The sequence below is a fragment of the Pezoporus flaviventris genome, unplaced genomic scaffold (genome assembly GCF_033815535.1).
Source record: "Pezoporus flaviventris isolate CSIRO_AGI_PZ_B2104156 unplaced genomic scaffold, CSIRO_AGI_Pfla_v1 ptg000036l, whole genome shotgun sequence".
In the NCBI taxonomy this organism is placed as follows: domain Eukaryota; kingdom Metazoa; phylum Chordata; class Aves; order Psittaciformes; family Psittacidae; genus Pezoporus; species Pezoporus flaviventris.
This window is the reverse complement of record NW_026892584.1, coordinates 38,537,191-38,559,362: the sequence shown is the minus strand read 5'-3', so window position 1 is coordinate 38,559,362 and position 22,172 is coordinate 38,537,191. Positions and strand designations below refer to the sequence as shown.

The 22,172-nt window shown below is 40.3% G+C and overlaps 1 protein-coding gene across 11 annotated transcripts in view; it reads right to left on the bottom strand.

Annotated features, from left to right (window-relative positions):
* Nucleotides 1-22,172, bottom strand: part of EML1 (EMAP like 1) — a 134,426-nt gene that overhangs the window by 78,997 nt on the left and 33,257 nt on the right. For 5 of the 11 annotated variants that reach the window (XM_061463973.1, XM_061463974.1, XM_061463970.1 and 2 more), the window contains exon 1: nt 11,332-11,594. The exons of 1 other annotated variant lie outside the window; for it this stretch is intronic. In XM_061463973.1, the coding sequence (XP_061319957.1) occupies nt 11,332-11,398 (67 nt within the window). In that variant the 5' untranslated portion in view covers nt 11,399-11,594. Of the gene's footprint in view, nt 1-11,331; nt 11,596-22,172 lie in introns of those variants that run through there. 5 more of the 11 variants (XM_061463967.1, XM_061463968.1, XM_061463977.1 and 2 more) reach the window with 3 other exon arrangements.

Here is a 22,172-nt window from a genome sequence, read left to right as displayed (position 1 = left end):
TGATCAACATGCCCATGAAACCAGTATGTTCCCAAGAAAGAAAATATAAGAAAGAAAAGATCATTGTTCTTTTAATAGAAATTCTACTTCTCTCTCAAAAGTACAAAATTAAGTTCTAAGGAAAACATAGTTAAAAAGTTTTAAAGCTCTATAAAAAAAGTAGAGGATCTGCAATTAGGAATTAAAATTTCTGTGTATAAAAACACTGCGATTACACCTGTGTGCCAGGGCTAACTATGATTTTTTTTTAATCAAATGTGAAGTCATATTCTGCAAAGAACATAAGAAGAATTTTAAAAAAAATATTGAGATTCACAGCTTCCAGCAAGGAAAAAAAGAAAACAAAACCCACAAAACACACACAGACACACATGAAAGCAACCATGAAAGCTCAACATTCACCAAAAGAAATGCAAGTATCTCAATGGTAAAAAAAAGATGTTATTCCACTTTACTCTGAATAGGTAACTGGGCTGAAAATGAAATTGATGATGCAGATGTAATTTTCCACCCTGTATGACCTTTAAATTCAGTTATAAATCATACTTGCAGCAGTTAAAAATTACTTTTCTTCTTTATTACTGTCTTCTAGCAGCTGCCTGCCTCTCCCCCATAGTTTGTTTTTTTTTTTTCCTATCACCACTACACCTGGCACAACACAGAAGAAAAGGAAAGGCTTCTACCTGCTACAATACAAAACAGATGGGTATCACTTCTAATTTGGCTTAATTTATTGATGCCGTGCAACACATGGTGCCACAAGCAGCTGCAATGACAAAAGCAAGGATCCAGTTCCACAAGACACAATGGCCAATCTAGAAGGACCCAGTCTGCCTGCAGCACTCACTCCTCCTATAATGAATCTTTGGAAGCTGATTTAATTCTCCAGTGTGGCAGAAAACTAACCCAGCAAAAGCAAAACCAAAGTACCACACATAAACACTGCATAGATATTTTTTTTCCTGTTGGGTTAGCATGTTGAATTAGCTCTGACAAATTAGTCTGTCAAGTGTTGAGTGGGTAAAACCACAGAGAGCAAGAGCGAGAAGAGGAATCAAGACCTTCCTCCCAAGCAGCTGCATGGTCTATGTTAACTGCCCAAGCCACCATTGCCTGAAAATGAGAACGGATGGCTGAGACGGGGGTACCATCATGTTTGCCACCAAGACTAGAATCCACTTAACCTCAGTCTCGTGAATTTTATGCTATTACTTTCCAGCTCCCACAGCTCTCTGGTTTATTAACCTTTACTCCTGAGCAACCCTATACACCCTCTTACTGTGTAACAACTAAAGGATCAGGCCTGTCATCTTTAACATACCTTATTCAGTTGCTCCCAGCCCTGTTACATTGTATCCTTTCATTAATTGAAAACAAACACCAAAACCAAACAAAAATAATTAGCTGTTATTGTTACTCATCTTCAAAGTTAGTAGAATGATTTTATTACATCACAGTGTACCAGAAAGGTAAATTTTAGGGAAGTGGTAGGTTACCCTGCTATTGACTCCCCTTGTTTAAGCAAATTTTACAAATAAGCACATCAGTCACTCAGGACCATGAACTCATGTAAGGTTAGGGTCCCAGCAGTACTATCCTATTTAGGAATAACAGCTACAGAATAGAATCTCTCAAGTAACTTACACATGAGAAAATGCTGGAATAAACCACACCACTCTGTTCACTGCTGTAAAGTTTCACCTTAATGCCTTACAACCATGAACTCCATTAAAAAAAATGAGTAGGTACAGATTTATTGCTCTTGGGAGACCATACCAACAAACTTATTTTCCAGCTTCCATGAATTTTAGTTATAAAGCATTCACTTAACACAGCAGCAAACATTTTTCAATTCCATAGCCAAACATTTAATCTCAAGGACTCAGTTTCCAAACTGTTTCAAAAAACCAAAACAAAGCACCCAGGTCATAAAAGACAGCTGAAATACAGTACAGATCACTAATGATTTAATTCAGCTATAAATTTATTCTGAAAGATTCCTGGTGTGATAAAAAGATTTTTTTCAGACTGGTGCAGGTAACATACATGTTGTAAACCTCTCAGATAAGAGACTGACAAATGTAGCAAAAACAATCTAAGCAAAACCCACCATGCAGTAATCAATAACACTGGGAAAGGGGTTGGAATCCCTTAACCAAAGAAACTTATTATATCTATCCTTTAGCTTTAAACCAGAGGTGGAAACATTGAGCTATTAAATAATAAAAAGCCCACATAAACTGCTATTCCCACATCCCCTTTTCCCCCTTTAAAATGACTGGGCTTAGATCCTTCAATAAAGGTAAAGCCTTGATTTTAATTTATCTGATCCATTACACTTTGCTAAAAGTAAGTCAAGAGTTTTTCATTTTCAGTTCAGAACACAATCAATGTCCATAATAAGCTTTTTTTTTTTTAAACAAACCATTAATAAGTCTTCAGATCTACAGAAGTGCTCAAGCCCACCATAAACCCTATGGTTTTTTGTTCATGATATTAAGAATCTCTTCTCAAGAACAGAGTAGAACAAGTGAGTAACTTTTCAGGAGTGACCCATATTTCTTCCCAAATTAGAAGGAACAATGGTAAGAGACCAAAGACTGAGAGACAACATCTCTCAAAGACGACTCAGCACAACTACCCCAGCTGTAGCTGTGCCAGCAGTATTGCCTGCTAACTTTGACAACAACTGTCTCCCTCTGCATATTTGAGTTTCGACCCAGAGGGTACTCATCCAGCAATCATCACCAATCACCCCTCTGGTTCATGTCATGGCCAAATCTTGGAACTGCACTCCAGGAGCGCTCTGAGTACTGCTGTGCGTTTCTTTGGCATCATGTGTGTTTCATGGCATCAGATTAGAGCCAGTCCGCAGTAAATGCAGACATACAGATATTTGAGTACTCACTGTAAACTGTTTTGCTTTACAGATGTCTTCCTCTTATCCCACATTTCCTTCTAATGTACACACAGCACTAAAATAACATCTTAGAGCTATTGCATCTTACAAGTTTCTCTTTTAAAGCATTCTGCCCTTCAGCTGCAGATCCTGCTGCACACCATCCAAGGAAAGGTTTATCTCCATGCCACCAGTAGCTGACCCCAGCCTACACATTTTCCAGAAAACAGCAAATCTCCGAATACTAAAAATGGATCTTTTCTCACTTCTCTGCACAGGAAGGCCTCAAGCCTTGCAAAACATACAAATGCTTAACTTAAAACATTTATATACAAAATCTTCTGTCCCAAAGGATCCCTAACTAGTTCATTAAATCATCTGAACACAGAGGAAATTACTTAGTTCCAAACTGAAATACAGCCACTGCAAGGATCTCAATCACACATGCACACACTGCCTAGCGTAGCTTACCCTCACACCTCCCTCCATGCATGGCATTAATCAGAGTTAGCTAAATTACACAGGTATATATTTTTTACTGTGAGAGCCAAAATTTCTGAGAATCCTCACTTTCTCATACACAAGTGGAATTTGCCATAAGGGTTTCCAGAGTTTGAAATTGCAGTCCTACTAAGTCCACAGCCAAACTCCTACTGGCTGAAGAGCATCAGGATTTCATCTCTCACCCCAAATCACATCAGCTATTGTTTACTGTGTTACACTGAGCTATTTTATATATGGTTTGTAACCATGCCTCATACAACCCATGGACATAAACTCCTTAAATTCAATTTTAAAACTCAATTCAAAATTAAATTTTTAGGTTCACAGATAGGAACCTAAAAAAGATGGCCTGATTTTTCAGGTAACTTGCACAGAGTCCTGGCTGTTGCTGCCTTACTATTTTGGCCTGTACTTGGAAGATGCAAAGCAAAAAGGCAGCAGTGCAAACTGGCTTGAATAAAGGCTGGCCTGAGTCTCAGGATATGCTAATGACTGGAAGGTTTTTTAGCAGTTTAGATAAAGGCCTCCTTGCCCCCTGCGGCCCAGCTAGCCTTGCCAGACCACCCATCTAGCCACAGACCTTGCTCACCTCCAAGAAGCCATCCTCTGTCAGCATGCAATTCATCAGACACTGAGCGGCAGGACCATGTCATGCAACACATTAATTCCGATGTGCTTACTTTGGGGTCAGGAGGTATACTTACCTGCTGGACCCCGCAAGCTGTTTAAAGCAGCATCTCCATTTTGGAAATGGAAGGATGCTTCATAGGCAACAATAGGTCTACATAAAACAGAGAAATGCTGGACAGGGAGGTGGAAAGGAAGCAACAGAATAGTAATTACCTTTAGCAAACATAAAATAAACATGAAACTGGCTGTCAGCATCTTTGCATCTTTCTCAGGTTTCAGGGTAATTTTTTTTTCCCCCAAGGGGAAATAAACAAACAAACAACCTGTTCCTAATGCTGCTGACTTCAGAGTACAAAACCTTGCACAGCCTCAGGGAAATTCTAGACACCATTGTCCCCACTTGGGTATACAGGTGTTGCAACTGGAAATCAAAAAAGCTGTTTACATTTATTGTGCTTTTTCCCCACAGTTGTAAGAAAAAGAAACATCCAGTTTTCATGAAATACAAGGTTCTTTACAAGTTTTCATTAAAAAATATTTGCCTTTACTAGCTTGAAACAATGACTGTTTCTCTAACTTTTCTGTTTATATATTGAAGTGTGCTCAACTGTCTTGTATCTTCAGAACCTCACATTTCAAATCTTAGTTTAGGTTCCTGTTCACACGTATTTAAATCCAAGAATTCAATTAGTTTCAACATTTCACAGTATCTAAAAACACTACTAGAGACATCCAATACTAGTTTTCAAACGAGTATATTATACTTATTTAATAATCAGTCATTTCAAAGCAAGAGAAGAAAATGATGGGCCATGTCAGATTTCACTCTGAGGAAGTAATGGAGTGAGGACAATCTCACTTAATTACTTTCTAAAGAATTAATTTGGTGAAATCATGTTAACATACCATTATCCCCACCCCACCTCCCTAAAAAACCTCAGGGAGCTACTTCCACATTTTAATTATGCAATGGATGAACATTTTAAATTATGTTTCATGGAAGAAGAGCATCATCCATAGTTCCTCCTGCACTCCCTCTAAGCTTTCACAATTCCTTACGGTTGTCCAATTAGTGTCATTTGAGAAAAGCAAGCATCCCATAAAAATGTAGTCATTATACCATTTCACACAACCTTCCTATTTATTTTCTCACATCTTCCTTGATATTTTAATGATCAAAAGACAGGTTCTTCATTACAGCTTTGCAAAATTTCTCTTGACAAAAGAACTGCAACATCAACTTTAAAATCTTTGTTTTAAATTTTGAAGGAAAGGAGAAACAGGAGGGAAGTCAGGATACAACCTGTTAAAATGTATGTTGCCGACTGGTGTACTCCCTCACTGCCTCTTGATGTATTCACTTTTTAATGTACTTCTAATTTAATGTACTTTTAATATAATTTTAATCCTTATTTGAATTTTTTGCTTGTCGTTTAAGCTTCAATAAAAGAATCTGAGTTTTGCTATTCTTAATTAGACTTTAAAACACATACTTTATCAGCTCAGTAAAGTATTATTGAATTTTTAAAAACTCTTTGAAGATAAAGCATGTTTTCCTGCTGAGAGTCCAATGCTTTCATTTGAAATTCTGTATGTTGTTTTATTCATGATAAAATACTTGATACTTGTAGTTTCTCTCCATGTTGCTAGCACTGACACAGATTCTCTATTGAGCTTTGCCTATCACTGAAAGCATCTCTCATAACTGCTCTATATTTTCATTTGTTTTTAAAAGCTTAGTTTAAAAAAAAAAAAGAAAAAATTAATTCCACTAACTTCAATTAACAGTATTCATGACTAAAATGAGCTTTAATACTTCATTATTTGGAAATACATAGTTAATTAAATGGCCACAAATTCTTTTTACATATATAGCATCTTATTAAAAATAATAGCCTAAGCTTTAATAGGCTAACAATATATATTGTGAAAGTGTCCATTATAACAAGTTATTTGTATTTCATGGCGTACTGATTTATCCTGCATTCGATTACTGAATGTACGAAAAAATGTGTTTCTGTATGCCACCCCTCCCCTTTATCCCAGAAGAAAGTAAGTTCTAGAAGTAAGTTGATAAAAGAAATCATTTTTATTCTATATAGTCCCAAAATGCATGGAAAAGACACTTAATGTAGAGCCCAATCCAGCATTACATTTGAGAGTTTGATTGTAAGAACCACAACAAACATTTATGAAAGTATTAAACAAACAAAAAAAACAAACAAACAAAAAAATGCTGTCCAAACAGCTCTAGGTAATAAATTTTTTTTCTGTCCTACAAAACTGATAGAAGCTTCATGTAGGTCATGTCCTCCACTCTGGAGTTCAAAACACACTTGTGTCCTGGACAGAACAGGTCTAGAGACATGCCCTAGTTTAAGCCTTGTTTGTCTGCCCATCTCTGTTGTTACAAAATTTTGAGAAAAACAACAAACAAGCATAATGCTATTAACATGTTTGCAACATCTTTGTGAACGTGCTTGCAACATCTTCTCATACACACAGGGCATGAATCTGCCCAGTGAGAGCTAAATTAAATCTAATTTCACTTTGCATTATTCCTAGGAAGTTATCACAATAAAACAAATTACAGTCTCTTCCAAGCCTCCACAGATTTGAATTAGTGACCCAAAAGCTATAAGGCTGAACTTACCATTGTTACTTCCCTAATCCATACTATACTATGTGATTTTGGTCCAGCCATAGGAAGAGGGTAAGTGAAAGTGTTTGGGAATATTAGCAGAGGAAGTGAGATAATCAAATGGGAAAGAAAAGCTGACTGCCAGAATAACACTGTCCATAAAGGTTTGTGGCATTCACTTCCTCAACGACAGGGCATCAATCCACTTGCAGATACATGAGTTGGAGAGAAAAGGTATGTATATTTGATTTATTATATGGAATGGTCATTAATTACAGAAGCACAAGATTGAAAGTGGAAATAAACTGAGCAGAACAGTATATGTACTTATTCATACAATTTACTTTTCAGGACTTAAAAGAAATAGTGACTAATGGTTATCAAAACTATTAGCTGTCAGAAAACTCAATAATATGATTTGGTGATCTGGGAGGGAAGGAGGGGAGTAAAAAGGAACTGTCTCTTTTTAAGAGGGTTGGATTTTCTAACATAAACAGTAATATAGCTGGTATTACTTCAAAATTTTCTCAAACTCTAGATTTTTCTACTAGCAATTACACTTCATGTAATCGGTTAAACAGAACTGTAATTAATATTATGGAATCCCTTGCCAAAGAAATCAATTTCATTAAGAAAGAATTTGTTATGCACTTTTACTGCTTTATCCAGATACTCTACATTTGAAGTTTCTGTCAAGCAAGGCATCTGTCATCGCAGAAATAGCCATTTGACAGCTAAAATTTTCCCACAAGCCAAGTGGGATGGATAAAAAGATGCTACAAGTTGTAAATAGATCAAGGATAAATTCACATTTCTTTCTTTTAGTCCATATAGGCATTGTGCAGAGCACAGGAATCACAGATTTTACCCCTTACATTCTACATGCCTAATAATCCTGCCTACAGCCACTAGCACAGTGAAGGCCATGTTTATTAGGTCATTGTTATGGCTTTAAGTGAATAGAGAATTGTGGTCAAAGGACCTACAAAACCTCTGCCCACACTGTATATGCCTCCTCATGCTGCCTATAATCACTACTGATCACTCTTGTGGCTCAATAAATCAGCTGGAGGTGAGGTGAGCACTGTCTTTAATTCCAGTATGTGCCTTGTTCTGCAGAGTTTCATGTCCAGCATGGTTCTCTCCATCAGTTTTTAAGCAGAAGCTAGAAACCTTGACACTATCTTGCCTCATCAGTATTCTACCACTTTTATCTTCAGCTTAAATAAAACAGTATTAACACCCTGACTGACTGTAGATAAACATAATGGCTTTCTACCCAAGAACTACATAAAAGTGAAATCAATACCAGGGAAGGCATCTACAACCAAGCTCTGCTTTTCAACACACAAAATAAGCCAATAATGGTCTTCATTACCTAGAAAGTGAGATTTAAGTTCAGAACTGTACTTAACACAGGCATTAAGAGGAGTTATTTTAGTGCCTTCCTTAAGAAACAAACAAACAGAACAGGTACAGCAACTAGCAAAACATTTTGTGCATCTGAAGAGACTGTCCTCTGAAAATCATGTGAAAGATTTCAAACAAATGCAATAAACTCCTCCTAAATAGGCATATACTTTCCTCTGAGTTTACAGCTAAGGCAACAAGAATGAAATAACTTACCTAAAATCACATGCAAGTTTGTATTTCTTGTTTTGATGCTATCTCAGACTGACACCTGTGTTCATTAACACAACACTTCTCAAACACCAACGCTACCCTCACTGTTCTGTAAAAGAGTTGAAGAAAGTAGGTGTCTTTGAACTGGCTGTGCTAAATATTTGCCCTAGATTTTAGACATGCAGCTCAAAATGAACATATTTTCCTCACCTCTTTCTTCTCTTCCTTCTCCATTTACCTTTTTTTTTTTTTTGCAAGCCATAAAAATATGTTACAACATAATCATGCAGACTAGAGCTTCATACAAGTAAAGCAGGGAGAGGGGAAAAAAAAGATACAAGTTCTTCTCCTGAAGCCTGTGTCCTTTCTAGAAAGAAAGAGAGGCTTTCTCTCTTAGAGTAAGATTGCCTTCAGATTATTCCTTTCCTTGCTGTCTTCCAACAGCAAAGATCCTGCTCCCTCATCCCCATCACAACCTCCTGCCCACCACTGCTCCCTTCCTCCCCCATCTCCTCTGTGGCTGTTCCCGCCCAAAGCAGGGAGAAGGGACCGGGAGGTGGGAGAAACCGCAGCCACCCTTGAGCCCAGGCTAGAATTCAGTCGCTCCCCAGCAGGTGATTCAAGGTTACGTCTACAGGAGCGCAGGCTTTGTATCCTGATCTTTCCAAACACAATGTAACCTCTTCACGATTTCTTCCGTTTGAGACCATCAGAAAATTCCATCATGCCCTTACTTGTAGAACTAAAATTAATCCTTTCCTCTATGTTCAGAACAGAAAAACTTACAGGATACAGTGATGATCACTTTAAGTGCTAATCAGCCGTTTCTGTATTTCATATTATCCTATACCAAAATCACATTTTCCTTCACATCTCTACTACTTCCTCACTCTGTTGGGTTCTTTTTTATGTCTGCCCCACTCCCAGCTTCACATCGTCTTTCATATTACCCATTACACTTGCAAGAGCTTTCCGCTTCCCTGTAATCTTCTTTTCCTCTTCTAAACTCAAAATCCTCACTGGCATCCTCTATCTATATTTTTTCCACTCATGGGTCATGTGTGCCTGTGTGAAATATCTGATCACCTCAAGGCAGTCCACAAAGGCCTGATTCTCTTGTTCTTACTCATCTCATCTAATAGAGTTTCACTGAATATTCACTCATAAAGGAAAGGCTTCTATATTCAACCACTTTCTTTTATAAACACAGAATAATTCAAGTTTACAACAGCCCTTGAGCTCACTATCTGCAATGAGATGGCATCTAGGCAGTGATCTCATCAGTAACATTCTAGAACATAAGACTTGATGATTAACCAAGTTTTTAAAACCTATGCACAACATAAATACATGGGGCTTATTTCCATCATGTATAATAGGTGCTCAGTTACAAAATCAATGTGATTGACGGTTCTCAGAAATAAGCAACTCTGCTTATTCAAACTATTCAGAAAGTGCTGCTACTCCTACTGTTCCCACATGCATCCTACTACCACGAACACCATAGAAAGCAAAGCCTGAGGATTTTGGTAGGAGGAGATCTTGCTTATAAATGGGTGAGAGTACTAACTTTGAAATACATTGTTGTATGGTTTGGGTTTGGTGTTTTTTTTAGTACTTACCATGAAATATTTATTAAGTTTAGGCAAAATAGGCATCTGCTATGAGTGTACAACCCCCATACACGCATACATAGTCATAGTTTTCTCTCCTGAAGAGCTCTGAGAATACAGTGTCCCCACACAATGCATAGCCCACACGCATAAATCCTCATGCCCTGAAAAACTGCTCCCACAATATCAAGGTATACACGTATTAAGAGTTTTCTGCTAACCTGCCCCTTTCTTGCATCACATCACGAAAACAAAACAAAACAAAACAACAACAACCATAAAATTTATCATCTTCATTTCTTCCACAAGAAGAAGCAGTTACATTTGATGCCATTGCTGTCATGAAGTAATTTAATAGAACATGACTCCAGCTGTTCAGATAGCAGTAGAAAGCCAGACTGCTACTAAAACCTGGAGATCCACAAATCAATTTTTTATTAAATATGAGATCGTGAATGCTTGCAATTTTTGCTGCTAGGAGGCAATAACTAGAATCAAAATGAAGTGCTCCGAGTTCAAAGTTTACCATGAAGAACTCTTTGTATCACTTAGGATACCAGATTTATTTCCACTCAAATAACAGTAAACACCAGCTAGTAGAATAATCCCAAATACTACACAGCTCAATCTCCGAATACCCCCTCTGAGGAGAGTTCCTCACCTCCTCCTTCCTTTTTTTACGACCCTACACTGCAGCCCAGCAGCTCCCCTGCCATCCAGGTGACGCCACCACTTCAATAACCCCTACCTTAAGAAATAACAGAAAGCTAAATCAACAACTGCAGGCTAACTACCGTAACTCCACGCAGGAATCCGACACCTAAGAACTGTCATTGGCTGGTGTGGACAGCCGCTGGATGAGCTCCCCAGGGAGTGAGCGGAACGGAGCGGGACTGTGAGGGGGGTGGAAGGACAGTGCGCGGCTCAGGGTCACATACGTGCGCCCACAGCTCGGTCGCATACATACTTGTGTGTATATGTATGTATGTATGTATGTTCATTGGCATACGCACAACGGAGACACGCAGCTGTGGGTGATAGCCTGGGCTACCAGATCTGCCTTGGAGGCAGATGCACACACACACCTACAGGGTATGCGTACGCACACATATCTATACATATTCCCGGGAAGGAGGTGCAGAAGTTCCACGCAGGGGCACTCCGGCGCCGAGGCTGGCAGGTTTCCAGCTGTGTAATGGGGAAGGCTGAGGGGGGTGAAGTTTCCTCCCTCTTCCTCCTCCTCTCCCCGAGTTACCCGGCGGAGCCCGGCGGCCCTGGGCGGCGGAGACGCCGCCGGCAGTCTCCGGCAGGCCCGCTCCCGGCGCTGCCTTCCCCGCGCCGGCCTCCGTCTCCGCCCCGCCGGGGCTGCGGGACCCCGCTGCTCGCCCCGGGCGGCAGCGGCAGGCTGTCCCCGCCCTTACCGTTGCAGAACTGGAGCAGCGAGGAGGTGTCGTAGAGGCTGCTGTAGCTGGAGAAGCCGTCCTCCATCCTTCCGCTGCGCTCCCGGCCTCCCCTCGGCGATCCCGGCTGCCGCCAGCTGCCTCTTCACCCACACGCTGCGGAGCGGAGGCGGCTGGGGCCGCGGCGGCCTGCTGCCTGCCTCACTCAGTTGCCATAGCAACCCATTCACTCCGCCGCGGATGGGGCGGCGGCCGCTCCGCCGGCGAGGGGGAAGACCCGCGGGGCGGGGCGGGGCGAGGTGCCGTCACGGCGAGGCGGGCGGGGGGCTGTGGGGCGCTCCCCTGACCGGCTGCGGCGTCGTTACTCTCCTCGTCCTGCGGCTTACCGGCTGGGAGCGCGGCCTCCGCCCGGGGCTCCCAGCACGAGAGGAGATCGCGGCGGCGGAGCGCTGTCAGAGCACGGGCGCCGGGATCTCGCGTGAAGGGAGCCGCTGGGCGGGTGGCGAGAGGGCGCGGCGGTGAGGCCCGGGGCACCGCTGGCTCCAGCGGCTGGACGAGCTTTCGGCCGGCCCAGCCATTTCCCCCCAGCGGCCCCGCCAAGGCCCCGTACCGCAGCAGGCGGCCCCTGCGAAACCCTGTCCCCGGCTGAAAGAGGGGCGAGCCGCGGTTCCTCGTGCCGCAGCGAGGTTCCCTGACCGCGGTACCCAACCCGGCGGAGCGTTCTGAGCACAGACACCTCCGTCCCTGCGGAGGGGAACACCACCCGCATGGCCTGGGGGGGTTGAGGCAGAAGTACAGCCCCGACAAGAGAGATCAGAATGAGGCTGGACTCGGGGCAGAAGTTGTGCAGTAGCGTTGGGGCAGCCTATGGGCTGCAGAGCGCAGTGCATGGCCTTAGTATCCCTTCCTTCTGCCGCCCCAACGCTGCTCATCGCGGGTTTGGCTGAAGCTCCTGTCGCTTCTTCCACTGAAGCAACAGACTGCATGTGACTGCACCTCGTGTCCTCCTCCACTGATTGCAGTGGCGAGTCAGCTGGCTACAAAATAGCTGTCAAGATAATGCTGTGATCGATACCCTCCTGCAATCATAAAGATATATACTGTAATTTGCTATGACGTTTTATACATTTTAAGCTGCTTAATGTGAAGTATATTATACACTTTCCCAGTACGGGATACTAAAATAATTTCAACTGGTTTTAATAATTTTGTCTATGTATAATATTCATTCATGGTGAGATGGGAGTAGTGGCACAAAACTGCTGACTAGTAATATTGCAAAAGTATTTTGTGGGCTTCAGTTTCTGTGCTAGGGATGTTGAAGTGTCCAGTGACTGAAAGGCATTTTTATTTCAAGCTTCTCCAAAGACACAAGAGAAATAATGCATTGCATATCCATAGCACCTCTCATCTTGAAAAATGCCAAGGCACTTAAGAAAGCATTTCTTCAGGTCTCAGTCCTTTCAGCAGCTTTTTGTAGAGCAGTTACATCGTGTGGGTCCCCTTACAGGCATGGGACGGGTATCTATGAGTCTTTTCACCAACCACTAAGCCATGGTAGTGCTAACACAAAAAATATGCTATAAAATTAGGCAGAAATATCAGTTCCATATTAAAGTGGAGTGAAAAGTGCTCCCTTCTGAATTGCCAATGCCAATACTGGTGAAGTTGAAGTAATCTCCAACACAAGTACTTACGCAGCCCGACAGTGCTTAACTTGTATCTGACAAAAACAACTGCATTTTATAGCCATGGGCTATAAAATAACAGAAATTTGTGGTAGTTCAATTATATAAAAAAAAAAAACAAAGAAGCATGGAAGAGAAAATTACTTCGAAAATGCTAAAGACAATAGATTTTCTGAATGTTTTAAATGAGCCATGATTCTTCCTCATCTTTAAAATTAACACAGAGCCCTTAGGTTTTCTCATGACCTTTTCGTTCATAAGCCATCAAACTTTTCCCAGATGCCATATTGTTCTAAAAACTTCTACACAGATCAACACATACATGCGTGGGATTTTGGGCATACAAGTTACAATAATAGAAAAATGAAGGTCATTTTTAATACAAAGTTTAATTAAACATTTCCTTAATTTTAAAACATTATTGCCATCCACGGTTAGGTTATTCTTTTTGAAGTTGAGAACTGTCCAAATATGTTAATTTTCCATGAGCTAGAAACAGTTTCAGCACAAGTAATGTGCTTGCCATAAGATGTGAATGTTGGCTTAACCTAAGCTTCCTTCAGATGTGCAAGTTTAGGCAAATCCGTGAAATCCTTGCTATCTGAAAGTATTATGTCTATAGAAAAAAAATGTGTTCTCAGTGAGAGTGCTACAAAGACAAGAGAAGTAAACGCCCAATAACATTTACAATATCTGCCAAAGCAGAAGAAAGGACAAAAAGGGGCAACATAGAACTGTTTTGGTGAGGAGAAATTAAAAGTCACTTAGAAATTCAAATCTAAACCTGACCTGAATGCGGCATCATTAAAGGAAGATACAACATCTAAAACCTTAATGATAGATTACTCACCAACATCAGTTGCAAAGGTGCCGGTGGAGCCTATCAATCAGCTCACCGTGCTGCAAGTCAGCTCAGTGATGTGACAGAAAGTGATCTCAGCCCCAGTCTGAGATCATATCATGCTGCTATGATGGCATTATATTCTGAGGGCAAGGGTTAGAAAAGGAAAACAGTTTCATAATTTAATTGCAATGATTTCAAGACCTGTTTCAATCTTACTACACTAAACTGCACCACAAGGCACAAAATGAAAAAGAAATTCTGCCTGGTTGTGGGAACAATGGGACACTGGATTGGAAGCATGCACTAATGTGTCTGGGAACTCTGATGGTGTGGTGAAGCAATGAAAACACTTTATTATCCGTTTTTCAGTAAACCATAGCTTTAATCATTTGTACAGATCAAAGCTGGTGGATCGGAAAATGGGAGATCATATAGATGGGAATGTGGCACCCTGAGCAATATAGTGGGACTGATGTATCCAGAGGAGGATTGCTGCTGTACATTTGTGCACACTTATTATTCGCAGCATCAGAAACTCTATGATGTTACATTTGTGAAAGCTGTATTTTGTAACAATTTAAGTTTCGATGTACTGAGTAGTGTAATACAAATTACTATTTGCTAAGTGAGAACAACAGAGCTTTTACTCACCCCTAGCTGAATTTTCAGGAGCTAATTCTCTAATTTTAGGGTAAAGAAGCTTGTTTTTACCCCCTGTTAATAGGCTATAGTAAAATAATTTTGATGTTTTATGTATTCCTGTTCCTTTTTAAATTTCTATTTCTTTTGCATTACTAATACATACAAAAAATACCCTATAGCAGGTTCATATCAGAAGTATGGTAGTTCATAACTCTCAACAGTATAGCTAACAATACTCAAGTCAGGAGCATGCTGTCTTAGTCACCATATCAATATGAAACAAATCTGAGTTACAGTATCCTCTTAAATTCCACTAGCATAGCAGACACTGATTAGGTAAATCTTATCTCTGTACTGTCTGCATTTAGCTGTAATGCTGAGAGAAAAAGCCCAATACAAGCATGTTTCGCCTGGCTGGTAGAGAAGAACTTTTGAGGAGAGATTTTTCCCTTCTGTATCATTTCTGTTTCTCTGTTATTTGACAGCATCAGAATGTTATCACTGTGTGGTGATAGCTTGGACAGTGCCCTTCATACCTGGCTCCTGGGTCTGTGCTGTACACCAATGCCTTCAGTGGGCTTGTTCAGGGAGTGGGGATGATGGCACTTTGTAGGGGAAGGGCACTGGGATCTGACTGTCCATGGAAAAGCCTGCTGTGCAAAGCTGCTAATGGCATCAGATGAAGTGGGCCCTTCTCAGAATTTACAGGTGGTGAGAGCTTGGTTCACTGCAGAGGCTGGAAGGTTCCTTCAGGTCAGTGCAATGCATGGCTGCTGAACAGATCGGGAAAGCTGGGACGCGGCACACACGACCCATATTTTGTAACTAGAGAAATCATTGTGCAGAGCATCTAGCAGCATCAGCAAATGTGCTGGCTTTGCTAAAATTTATCAGTCAATAATGATAGCATTTATTTTACCATGACTAACATTTGAAGAGCCCTCAAGCTCTTTAGCAATCATTTGATAGGTCACATTTACTGCAGCATGATCAAAGGGAGCTGAGCTCAGTTTTGTAGCTCGCTATGTTTCCACTGAAGACATAAGAGTTCATTTCACCATCTACAGTCTTACTTAATGCAGCAGTCAGTCAGTCTCTGCTTGAGCCTGGAAGGTTTTAAATTGCGTGTTTGTTCAAGTTTTGCTTTTCCTCTGTGAGTCAGAGGTTTCATCCACAAGGGAACAGAAGCACTGCAACACTTGATGCCTGGCCCGAGACTGCAATCCAAAGCACAAGGTACCATGCATGTGCTTCTCCTGAATCATCTATCACTCACTGAAGACAGAAGAAATGGACACATCTTCCAGCTCTTCATCACCAGCTCTGCGAGTTAGGTGGTCTGAAAGCTGGTGTCAGAGAAAAGACCTTGTTTCACAGGCACAGTGTGCTCTGCCTCAGTGTTGGAGGACATGGTGCTTGGGAAGGAGCCAGGGGGGCTGTACTAGGCAGCAGCAGTACCAGCAGCAGGCTACACACCACAGAAGCCCCAGTAAGGAAGAAACAGTGCATGGGTTTTAGGCACATGCAGGATGAGATCAGAATTTAGCAGAGATGGAGTCTGTGGTTAACTTTTCGATTTAGCTGCCTAAAGTCTGCTGAAATCCTGATTTAGACAGTTTTTGTTGGGTTGGATTGTTTGGTTTTTTTTTGGTTTGTCCTTTCTCTTCAGTGAGCAGCAGCAGAGATTGTTTGATTTTTTTCAAGATAATTTCATGCAGTGAATAAATTGTTCTTCAGAAGTGGCTTTTCCTCACCACTAGGCTATCTCCAAGTATTAGAGTGGGGTTCTCTGTCAGGGTCCTATCATAGGCTCAAATAAGGTTTTCCTCTCCTACTGTGGTATAGAAAAGGAAGAAGTGCCTTGCCTCCCAGTCTCCTTTGTGAAAACACTTCAACCACTGGAATAATTGTTCATTCTAAATAGTAGGACTCCAGCTTTCAACCACAGCAGGGGTCTTCATGAATGTCACTACAAAGCATGTTTCATGCTTGTGGGAAAGATAGGGTATAAGGGGAGGATCACCATTATGCCAGCACAGTCTGAGCACATTAAAAATACAGTATAACAAATGTGGGTTGAAACCATCAAAGGTATGCATGTTTTACAGTCCAAATGAAAATATGTTGCAATATGTCTGTACACATCATGTTGTTTCAAATGACATATATTGGAATTGTGGAATTTTTTCCTATAATTAATAAGAAGATTCTGATTCATATTGCCCAGGGGAAAAAAATATATTGCTTTGCAGATTGATTAATTTGTAAATACAAAGGGAAAGCTTTGAAGATGAAAAGCATAATGCTTTGCACATCTATGACTGTCATTCAAAGATGGGAGGCTGCTCAGGAAACAGTGGTGCTTTCAGACTTGCAACAACTTATTGAACTAAATGTTGTCTTTATTTTGCTTGTTTGGAAAATGGGAGGGAAAACATGACACAGCCAAAGTCACACCGGGAAGTCAGTGGCAGAATCAAACCAGATCAACTAGCAGTTGAGTGCACTAAGCATTAGACTACCCTGCCTGCAAACACTGAAGGTATTATTTGTATGGTTTATTATGAAGTGCTTTCAAGCATAGTGCCTGCAATAGAAAAACCTTTATTTTGTAAGGTCCCCTAACAAGTTAGGTTCGATACACATCAGTGTATGTAAAGGCCAACTGCAGACTTGTTACATCCACAGATATTATGATACTAAACTGATGAGAAGCAAAAATTCACTACAGACACATAGGAATGCAACTCCTTTTCCACCTTCTGTGCAATCTGTGCTGATGGGAGCAGCATTTCAGATATATTAATACTCTGAGAGATTGATGTGAAGAGGCACAATGATGGATGGCATTATGTGAAGAAATGATCCATCCACTCTTCAACATTACTCCTTGAAAGCTTTCAATTCTAGCTCAGATCTGCAACCCTATTTTTGGTGGCTTTAGCCCTCAATAGAGGCTGAAAGCTTCCAATAGCAAACAGATCTGTGTGCTCTGGGACATGAAGCCTACCTCCTGTGAGAGTGGCTTCTCTGGTTTCAGGTACACCAGGTTCACCAGTTCACTATCCAGGGCACAGGAGGGTCATCCTTAACAGGTCTGTCTCACTCCGCACAGGGAATTCCTTCCCAGCAGAAGCACCTTTCCTGCATTCACTGAAACCCTGGGGAGTCCCAGGCATGTAGGCATTGAGAAATGCCTTCAGCAAGTACAAGAAGAAAAGATGCTTGTGTGTGGCTAGCACCACATCAGCCCTACTGCACATGGCTGAGATTACTGTTTTTATTTCAGTTTTTACATTATGAATATACAGATGTTACTGTGGCATGAAATATTGCAGAAGTCTATTTTATGCATATATTCAAGTCATATTTTTTTACAGTTTAATATTGTTTATACAAAGCCACAGCAATATAAATCTATACCTTCTAAATTATATTGCAGGCAAATAAGACTAGAGAAAACTATAAGGTAGATATTCTTTTTTTTTTTTTAATTGGTACTTAAATAACAACAGAGCAAATTGTCCGTGTAAGATGTACACACAAATCGCCCCTTTTTCACAAAGCAGTACTAAAATAGTCATTCTATTAAATTTGTAGAATTAATGCTTTGATTTGACTGTAATAATTTGCAAGAATATGTAAAACCAAGAAGCAGAAAACTGGATGTATGTCCAAAGGATGTATGTCAGCTATACTGTGAGAGACAGGTCTTCCCTCTGCAGATACCCACAGTGCCTGTGAACAGAGGGAGGTATCTCAGCACTTCTTTTATGCTCTCTGGTCAGTAGGATGGTGGTTTAAACTTGTGCCTTATCAGAACCCATATTCATAATTTCCTACTTTCCCATGTCATTGTTTCACTGTTTCGAGGATCCAGCAAAATTAAGGGCATCTCACAGGAACTGATACATACTAGGAAAATTTACTGTCAGCCATGTAAATAACACAGCACACATAAAAATGTACGTGCAAGATGAAGCACCACATCCGTTCACATCCGTTCAATATATTAATGCTAGAAAGGGCTAGCCAATCTCATGTCACTTTCTACATTTGCAATAAAAGCTAAAATTGGTATTTTATGTTACTGGAAATTTGCTCGGATATGGAAAATTAACTATGGCAAGTGTCTTCTGAGAGGCAGTTGGAAAAATACTGCATTTCTTTTAGTGATTTCATATGTTACACTTGCTTTTAGTTGGGGGTTTATTGGGAAAGCTAATTTGTGCTACTAAACAAGTTGTAGAAAATAGCTGCAGAGACTTCACCTGCAATCTTAGCTCCTGTCATCACATATGCCCATTTACTGCCTCTACTAACCTAGTTTCATGTTTTGCTTATCCACCTCCTGTAACTTTCATCAAATACAATATTAATTATGCCAAAAGAGGTATGGGAAGAAAGAAGAGAATGTTCCATTTGTACAGTGTGGCTTATTTCTTCAGGGGCAATAGAAACTCCAGTGATTCAAACTCACTGAATTTCCATGAGCTTTTCCTGAGCAGGTGGAGGAGCAAGAGTGGAAGGCAGGGTGACCTACAAGGGATAAGCAGGAAATTCAGCCCACTACACTCACAGATTTCTTTGGTATCTGCTGAAGCCAAAGACCACCTACATTGAGACCTTCATCCCTCCACTGCTTTTGCTGCCTCAGCCCATTTCTTCTTTCCCAGTACAAGATCCCAAGACACAACCTGGGGATGGAAGAAAACAGTTAAATCATTGGCTAATGTAAACTTCGGCTGGCTCAAGGAAAAAGCAATTGACAGCAATCCTTTCCTGCAGTTTTTAGCATTACGTTACCCTAGTTTCCAGCATGGACTATAGCTTGTATTCTTGTGGGTTACTGTAGTTTTGTTTTGAATTCAATTTTTTATTTACTTTGGAACAGAATTTGGCTTGGAAGAAGCTTGTTTGTTCTGGTCTGTGGAATCATCCAAGGCCCACAGTGTGATCAAAGCAATTTTGTGTTACACTTGTTCTTTCAAAGTAATTTCTTTCTGTGTATTCATAGCAAGTGTATCCAGAAACTTAGATAAATTCCACTTTTCTTTTTGTTTTAACTTAAAAGTAAAATACGCCAAAGTAAGTGGTTGAAGCAAAGAAACCTTTACTGAATTGCACAGGCACATCAATAGACATTGGAATGCAAATTGCAGGATCAGATCCATATAGAAATAAAATATTTAGCTTTTGGGAAAAGAATGCTGTTTGCTCTTACAACACCTCTGCCAGCCAGTGCAAGGTGTAGGATTACTAATCCTCCTCAGGGGAAACCATGCATGGCATTCTTCTCTTTGGTGGTGGCATTCAAGAGTCCTGGACAGAGGAAAAAGTAATAGGAACGATAATGACAGTCTCTGAATGAAGCCCTGAGAAATAGCCCAGGCCCTGCTATCCAGCTGCCTTCATCCAAGCATGAAGAACATTGGTGCATTTGTTTTAGATACCAAATTACCTAATATTAAAAACACTTCCTTTAATTCTTAAGTATTTCACCACCTGACATTTCTGTATCAAGCTTTCAAAGAAGCAAGAGAAAACAAGAACTACAGATAAGGGAAAGGATTTTGTCATTAGTGCAGTCATAATTCAAGGAAAAAATGGCACAAAGATAAGTTCTTTTCAGCTTTTTGATGCCTGATAACCTCTCCTTGTTTCACCACTTTTTGTTAGAATAAATGTTGGAATAAAGAACAGAATGAATCTCAAAAGAAAAATATGTATTGTGTGCCATAAATTATACAAGCAGATGCAGCCATGAACAAAAGAATTAAGGACATAAGATGCTTGCAGTGTTCCCTGGCTCATGAAGGGCTGGAGGATGCCAAGGGGCACTGTGTGACCACTGTGCAGTCCAAGCTAGGATCTTGCTCTAAACATCAGCCTTCAGCCTTGTCATGCAGGGACTTGCCACCTTTCCCATCTTACTATTCCTCTTAAACAGCTCTTTAACATATCAATAGCAGTTTAGTTAATGTTTTTGCCATAACCAGCTAGTGGTATATTTTTCAGATGTCCATGAAATCTTGCAATAAAGAATTTTGAACCTTTTCCCCAAAACATCCATTAGACAAATACTCTCACATGAAGGTGAATGAGTCCCTCTAGACTAAGGGATGGGTACAATAGCCCAAGGGCCAAGTCTTCATCTGCTGTAACCTTGCAGAGCACTGCCAGCTACAGCTGGAGTCTTGATTTTGTTAATTTTTGTTTGTTAGAAAAAGTGTTATATAGCTTTATGGTGCTATATACAGAAATAATTACAAATAACCTAGCTAGCCGCTTAATGCTCATCAGAAACTTCATTCAATGAAACAATTTTTTGGCAAAATCAAAACTCTTCATACAGATTTTTCAGATTTACACATCTATAATGTCTCCCCATTCCTTCCTGACATTTTTTATTTCAAGACATCAGCAACTATTTTCTTATTCAGCAGGGAAAAAAAGCTTAACAATATTGACACAATTTAGTGTCATATGACCAGTTAAGGAAAAAATGCATTTCAAACAAGTTGATGGCATTCATTTCATATCAGCAAGATGTTTTAAAGAAAACCTCTATAAGACTGTGTAAAAGGACATTTTGCCAGCTTCACTATTTTAAATGTCATTTGATGACCATTCAAGAATAAATAGTACTTTATGATGGAAAAGAATACATATGACTTATGATTTTCAGCTGTTACACATGTGAACTTGTGGAAAATGATACAATTAGAGACCAGAAGCAGAGCAAAATAGCTGTTTACATTTAGCCATGCTGAGCAGATCAGAACTGCTGGAGAACTGCAGAAAAAATGTCCTTTTCTCTCTTGCTCGTGCCCTCCGTGGGCTATGTCCTGCTTAGAGTTGCTTCATAGTCAAGCAATAGAATTAGGGGAAAGTTTTGATAGGAGTTAGTATTTTGTATTTTTTCCATTTGTCTGATGAAGAGTGATTGCTGTGTCATTCATTCACCATTTCCTTCCATGTGAAAGTAGGAAATATAGCATATGAAGACTGAAACCAAGGGGTTTTCCATCCCTGCATGTTTTCCTTTTGAGCGCAGAAATTCAAGTTATCCCAGAGAAGAGGAAGGAGAGGAAATGTAGCAATAAAATCCTTGGCTTCATCACAATCCCCTCTCTGACCCTACCAGAAAAAAGCATATGGAAAGGGATTAAGCTATTTGGGATAAGTATAAATGAATGGCAAAAGTATGTTGAGGTAAAATCAGAAGGGCAAGCACAAAATAAGATAGAAACAGGGGCAGTAAGGTTACAAGATGTCATTCTACAAATGCATATGAAGAAGGCCAGGAGAGTGCTGGTCCACTACTTCAAGGGTGCAAGATAACTATCGAGAGATGACACAGGGGATGTACAAGTAGTTAGTGACTTTTTTTGTATCTGTCTCCATTAAATCTCCATTAAATTAAAAAATTGTATTTAAACAAACATGTTAAGCCAGGGGTGTTGCTGAAACATGTAGTTACATTCTTCCTGCTCCACCCCATTCCTACCTCCTTGCTGCCTGCCTTCATCCCATTTCCACAGCAATTTGGAAGGGTGTACTATGGTCTGGATGGAGGAATTGATCCAGCTGAAAATTAACCTAGTAAATAAGGTGATTGTTACTAGGATCAATTAGTTCTGCAGTTTGATTCATCTCATGGCTGCACTGTATTCAGATTTAGAGCA